The sequence below is a fragment of the Tremella mesenterica genome, assembly GCF_000271645.1.
Source record: "Tremella mesenterica DSM 1558 unplaced genomic scaffold TREMEscaffold_1, whole genome shotgun sequence".
NCBI lineage: Eukaryota > Fungi > Basidiomycota > Tremellomycetes > Tremellales > Tremellaceae > Tremella > Tremella mesenterica.
In genome coordinates, this window is record NW_006711225.1 from 4,898,134 (window position 1) to 4,904,729 (window position 6,596).

Below are 6,596 nucleotides of genomic sequence, written 5' to 3' on the forward strand. Positions count from 1 at the left end.
TTCGCCATTCGCGTAAGCCATCACACCGACCGATCCAGCGGAATGTCGAGTCATACGTCGAGGACGGTCTTCCATCAAGTGTGGAGCATTCATCCCGTCATCTTCATCGTCATGGGTTCGCCTCCTGCCGGACGACTTCTTGGATTTGCGACTGTTCCTCCGCGAAGGCTCAGGGGGACTGGAGATGAAATTGTCGTCTTCGGGATGATAACGTTCAGGCCGCTTCGCATGTCGACCGGATCGAGTGATATGTTCTTTACTGTCATCTTCGTAATGTCCTTCATCATCCTGAGGGACGTGAATTGGCTCAGGATCAAACTCGCCATCGGCGTCAACGTCACTATCCTCGGCGTAGGTGGTGTGAGTTTGAGCGGCTCGACGTTGTGGACGATTGAAGCTCATGACGTTGAGCGTATAGGAGAGGAGAAGATGATCCGAGGTGTATCAGGTCACGTTGTGGTTCGAGGAGACCTATGAGACTCTACGCCGAGCAGACGAGTTGGTCCAGACGGCAAAGAGCGGTAGGAGGATAAGTGAATCTTATCCAGCGAGATGGAGCTACAGGGAATGAGAGTTGACAAGATGACAGAGGGGTGTACGACAGCCAACGGAATGACTGGAGAGAGACGGAAGAATATTCCCAGCAACCGATGGAATGGACCGATCAATGGCGTTGAATGCGAGTGTACTGGAGATAGTCGATATCGGGGGGATGAGTGCAATGGAAGGGTTCTCGAGAGCCGTAACGGTTGATTCGCCAAGCTTAGGGAGAAAAGCTGCCAGGCGCCAGAAGGGCTTATAATGGAGACCTAAGATCCAGACGGGTGGAAAAGAGTACACAGCTATATACTTGAGAACCTTAAAGCTGGGATGGATGCGTGGGGGAGATGAGTCAAGAGAGGAGTCAACTTAGATGTGTGTTGGACAAGATGTAGTTGAAACCGCGGCCAGCCCGTCGTTCAGGGAAGCAGCTCGCTAGCCCCGAACTTACTAATGCCCATTACTATTCGTTTACTAATGCAATACTAATTCTTCCAAAGTGGCGAACGCCGCCGCCTGCTGTCACATTGTTCTCGTTCTCCCCTTCTTCCTCTGTTCTCTCTTTCACAAACTATTACTTCATTCTGTTTCGTCTCCTATATCTTCGTCCCCATCACTTCCCTCAGCAAAAGGTGCATCTATTCCCCACAGATTGAATCGCCTGTTAGTGAGACCAGAAATTCATGCGAATCGCCCTGGGTTCTTCGACTTTTACGACTCGTCAAGAACCATCAGCCTCTAATATGCCCTCTCGCCGCTCGGAATCTCCGGGTCGTGGCGATCCCTACATTTACCTTGGAAGAGAACGATCACCTCCCAGATCCTATGCCTCTGTTCTAGCCGCTACTGCGCGTAATCCACGCTCGCCACGCCCAGAAGCTCAACCATCAATATGGGATACGAACGATGTGGATCCTCAAGAACCTCTCGATGAATTGAACTTTTACCACGTCTTCCCACCGATGGAACACACACCGCCCTGGAGAAGACGACGTGAGGCTGATATATTTGATGGAATGCGTGATGGTCCTTCAAACTCTGGTGTAGTACCTGCCCAAGAGGCTACATCTTCTGACACCGGCGCGGACGAAAATGTTCGACGGGAATTTTCTCCTGTGCTCCCTGTCCAGACAGCTCGAGCGATTGACGGAGACAACTCGACGCCTCAACGACTCACGCCTATGCTCACACTTGACGAGCTACTTGTCGAAGCTCGTCGACAGGATGCACCAGAGAATCCCCCTCGATTATCAAATGCACAGAATCCACTCCGTCGAAGATACATGACTTCAATAGCTCCACCTCTGGGCACTGTTGCCCCCAGCGCTATACGTTTCTCGAATTCAGCTCCACAACTCGCTGCGGCCGACCGCGAAACACCTCCTCTATCCCCTACCGACCCTCTTTTGGATATACTCGATCAACCCAATGTCGGACCCCCACGGTGGAGAGAAATCATTTCTCGACGTTCCGCCGCTCCACCACCGAATGATCGTCCGACCGGCCTGGCTCCTCGACCTCGAACAAGACAACCGATTCCCAGACGTTCTAGGCCCCAGAGCCACGTACAACCAGCGTATGACCCAGATGAAGTCATACCGTACGACGAAATGTATCCCTCGAGCGATACAGAGTTCCTAGAAGATGATGCTTGGGTAACAAGGACGGACAATAGGGGTTATATTTATGCCACTCGTGATGTGCCTGCAGAGATGAACGGGGACGCCTGGGGGAGGACGGGTGGATCATCCAATACCACTCTGACTCGCGGTGGAAACAACAGAAGACGTCCGAGTAGTATGGCACGGGATGAAGCTCAAGCTGAGTTAGCACGGATTCGCGAAGCTGCCATCAGAGCAGAAGAAGCGACGTCATTGAGAAGAGTCCAGTCAATGAGTGGATTACCGCCTACCAACCTTTCTCGAGAACAGCCTTCACCTGTCTTGGTCGTTGGGAGTCGAAGGCGTAGGAGAGAGGACGAGGGAGAAGAGGAAGCATCTACTCAAATAGAGAAGAAGTCCGATGAACGACCTCTCAAACGACCTCGATTCACGACGGGAAAACCTATGATTATTGAGTCTTCTCGTCCTTCGTACCTATCGTACACCACTACGGATCCGTCGATCGCCTTGCCCACCGAATTTGACATGCCCGATCGTCACTCCCATTTGTCTTTGGTCCCGAAGATCTTGCCCAATGGAGGCGTTCGACATGTCATCACTTTCACGCTCCACCCTTTACCTGCAGGAGATGACTCTGACGCGTCGTCTTTACGGACGACACGACATATTCCGGTGGAATGTGGTATCTACTACTACGAGATAGAGGTTTTGGATCAGGGCGAACAAGGGTTCATGAGCTTGGGAGTTTCGACCTCCGCGGTTCATCTCGGACGGCTGGTCGGATGGGATGATGGTAGTTATGGGTGGCATGCGGATGATGGGATGAGTTTCGAAGGATCGGGTAAGGGAAAGACGTTTTCGGAGAAATGGGGCAGTGAGTGTTGTTCTCTTCACCACCTTACCCCTTCGCCCATCCCTCTTCACAATGATCGCGTTGTTGTACATATGACTGATCTTCAGCTGGCGACACGGTCGGTTGCGGCGTAGACTTCACCACAGGCAAAGCATTCTTCACGAAAAATGGGAAACTGATGGGTGCGTATATCTTCTCCTCTCCTCTCCTTTGCACCCGGAGTTTTACCACCACATGGCATTGTGGCATTGTGCCTCCAGGCTGAAAAAAAAACCCCGTGCCAAATGTTTCAAGAGAACATGACTAATGACCAGGCTGGTGTTTCTCTCGTCTCGGCAAAGGTCTATACCCCGCTATCGGTCTTCGAACACCTAAAGAATCAGTCATGGTGAACCTGTGCGGTCCATTCATGTTCGACATCGATTCTCTGGTACGTGATAGACGAGACGACATTTTCAATTCCGTTACCAAGTTTGCTCCAATGCCAGAACTTGTCCCCCGTCTCGTCATTCAGAAGACTCGTCCAATTCAACTCCCTTCGAACAATATCCCAGCGGAACGTATCCGAGTTAAAGAAAACATCGAAAACACTCCTCCGATAGTTTCAGCCGGAACGAGTACGACGTTGACCGATTTAGTAAGCAGACCTGAAACTGGATCAAGCGCTGTTAAAATTGATAACGTCAACCGTCCCGGTCCCAGTACGACCACGATAATTCAACCTAAAACTGAACCGGAACCAGTATCTATCTTGGACACGTTACCGAAAACGTCACCATTGAGAGAAGCGGGGGAAAGGACTATGGCCGCTTGGGTATTGAATTATCTGAAACATGAGGGTCATTCTTCTTCTTTGGACATGGTCAAAACTACGATGATTAAAAGATCTTGGTTACCTCCTGCCTCCAAACCTGATTCTGAAGCTACATCCTCGAACTCACTCGCTGGTCCCCCCTCCGCAGTACCGACGAATATAACGTCGGATGAAACCATTTCACCAGCACCACAAATCGGAAATACATCGTCAGGATTAGCCGACGTTGACGTCCCGTCTTCTTTGGAGAGAGTACGAGACACTACATCGAGTTCGACAAACCCTACCAATTCATCATCTTCCTTTACCGACTCTAAAGTTATCACTAGAGAAGTAGTAGATAAGTCAGTACCTTCTCTCATTCAAATAATTCAACGTTGTCTTCGTCGTCCTACATACATGGTGAGCGAAACGATCCCATTAGAAGAATGGGCTGCGACTTTCGCCTCAAGTTCCACTCGATCATTCTTTCACAAGATCTTAGTGGCGGATTTCGTCTTACGAGTCAAACGATATTATTTATATTCACCAGTCTCCCTTTCTACTTCTGACACTGACCAATCTTCTCACGTCGATGAAGGTCATGACGATGGCCTTGAGAATACGAAAAGTGTTATGGAAGTAGAAGTTTTTCTCAATAAGAACGATCGTCAATCCGGAGTGAACGAAGATATAAACGAAAGTAATGTTGATGCTTCCACGTCAATTATAGAGGACCAAGTTGTACAAGGAAAAGAAGTAACAGAGACTCAAGGGGATCAATTGAAAAAGGCAGAAAATACAAAACAATTGACTAAAGATGAATCGGAAGATATCGCATTGGAGTTCGGAAGAGATTTATTAGCGTACAGTAGGAAAGAACGTTGGACCAAGTCAGAGATGAGTTTACTGAAAAAAGCTTATGGGTTGATTAGTAAAGAAAAAGTTGAGGATGAAGAATGGGTTTGGTGGGAAGAAAAAAGGAAAGAAGCTATTGAAGAGTTTTTAACTTTTGTAAGGGGTGAGTCTTTTTTGTTCATGTTCTTCCACTGCTCCAGTTATCGTTGAGACAATATCATCATCTGTTTGTCTGTAGTCGTAATATGGAGTGTTTTTCTTTTAATCTCTTCTCTGTTTCCTACTTCATCTCCTTTATTTCCTCCGTTTCTGTATTGGGTAATAGTCCATGTTGTTCAATGATACGGTGTCCAACTCAGTCAAACAGACAAATCTTTTATTTTTGTCGATTTGCCTCATGTGGAAAAGATAATATCAATAGTGTCGAATCACATCAGACAATGAGGAGGATAGCGAAGGGAGTAGAGATGGATTCCTTGTCCAGTTGACAGAGGGAAAGAGCCGAGTGAAGTAGATTGAATACGGGCTGATTGGCAGAACGAGCAGGTATTAGTCCGAAAAGTCAATTAGAACATTCTTTAGCACAAACTCGACTCATACTCCGTGCTCTCGCCAGAAGAGGAGTAGCAGAATCTACTTTTTTAGACGTTAAACGTTTGTTCCCCAATGCGGTGTAAGATCACGTTTATTGTATATCTGACACACACATGTCGATTATCATCATATCGTCATACTCAATGCGGCGAGTGTGGTCTGTGGATGGAGATAATAGATTTTTATGAATGTGATACGAAAGTGTACATATGCATGATGAATCTGACTTGACTTTATTCTTCTTCTTTACATGTTGCTTGTACCATCTTTGCTTCTTTACATGCTCCGTGTCTCATCTTTGTCTCGTTCGCTGAAATATTCCATGGCTAGCGTCTTTACTTCTTTACATGTTTCATAGCTAGCGTTTCTACGTGTCTTACGTACATACGTGGTCTGGTGAAGGTGACGAAGGAAAGGCGAGGAAAGGTGTAGGAAGTTGATTAATCCCTCTTGGCCCAAGAAGGAGGTTCATCTTGTCCTTTTTCTTCCGCTTCATCACCGATCTCTCTAGTCTTATGTACGGATTTAGGATCATGTTCTGCCGGTGCGTAAATGGTGAAAAGGCAAAGAGGTGTGGGGCCAGTGTTGATGACTGCAGATTGATCAGTTTTCACCATTTAATGTGAGTCACATCTTGGCAAACGAAGTTGATTGGTATTCCACATGAGACACGTTCATTTGGTACACGTATTTTTGGATATAAACCCGGAGGATACATGCCATCCTGAGGATCGTAAGGTGGTGGACGAGTGAAATAAAGTGATATAAACCATCTCTTCCATGGGAATGGGGGGACGTCCAGATGGTTGAAGCGGGGAGTACGGAACAGTTGCAGGGGAAAGGTGGAAAGGGGGAAAAGAGGAAAAGGAGAGAAGGGGAAAAGGAAAACATCAACTGACAATTATGTTTAGTACCTTGAGGAACAATGACCAAATCACCAGCCTGAACTTGTTTTTCTTCACCCGCGACGATAGCTTTGCAAGTTCCAGAAGTGAAAATGAGATGTTGATCAACGTGATGAACCTTGAATGTTAGATTATGACTCTCTATTTCTTTTGAAAGAAAATGCAGGAGAAGGGAATGAAGAAGAAACAATCAGGAGGGCGTACATGAGAAGAAGCAGTAGCAGGGGGGCAAATAAGAACCAGCAGTAAGAGGGGGTAAAGAAGAAGAAGCGGTAGGAGTGGGTAAAGAAGAAGAAGAAGCAGTAAGAGGGAGGAAAGGAAAAGAAGCAGTGGGAGGGGGTGAAGAAGAAGAAGAAGCAGTAGGAGGGGAGAGAGAAGAAGAAGCAGTAGTAGGGGGGGGGGGGGGGGGGGGAGAAAAAAAAAGGAAAATT

The 6,596-nt window shown here is 47.4% G+C and overlaps 3 protein-coding genes across 3 annotated transcripts in view; 1 reads left to right on the top strand and 2 right to left on the bottom strand.

The window, feature by feature from the left end:
* The window catches only part of TREMEDRAFT_70962 (uncharacterized protein), a 5,373-nt gene extending 4,484 nt beyond the window's left edge, over nucleotides 1–889 (bottom strand). Inside the window, exon 1 of the mRNA XM_007002016.1 lies at nucleotides 31–889. Within this exon, the coding sequence (XP_007002078.1) occupies nucleotides 31–402 (372 nt within the window). The 5' untranslated portion in view covers nucleotides 403–889. The remainder of the gene's footprint in view (nucleotides 1–30) is intronic.
* Nucleotides 890–2,272: 1,383 nt separating this feature from the next.
* On the top strand, nucleotides 2,273–2,997 carry TREMEDRAFT_56196 (uncharacterized protein; the record flags this gene model as incomplete). Its single annotated transcript, XM_007001032.1, has 1 exon — nucleotides 2,273–2,997. A coding segment is annotated over exon 1 (559 nt), but the record flags the coding sequence as incomplete, so codon positions are not given.
* Nucleotides 2,998–5,700: 2,703 nt separating this feature from the next.
* The window catches only part of TREMEDRAFT_67347 (uncharacterized protein), a gene marked incomplete at both ends in the record, with an annotated part of 1,413 nt that continues 517 nt past the window's right edge, over nucleotides 5,701–6,596 (bottom strand). Inside the window, 2 exons of the mRNA XM_007001885.1 lie at nucleotides 5,701–5,852; nucleotides 6,160–6,283. Of these exons, the coding sequence (XP_007001947.1) occupies nucleotides 5,701–5,852; nucleotides 6,160–6,283 (276 nt within the window). The remainder of the gene's footprint in view (nucleotides 5,853–6,159; nucleotides 6,284–6,596) is intronic.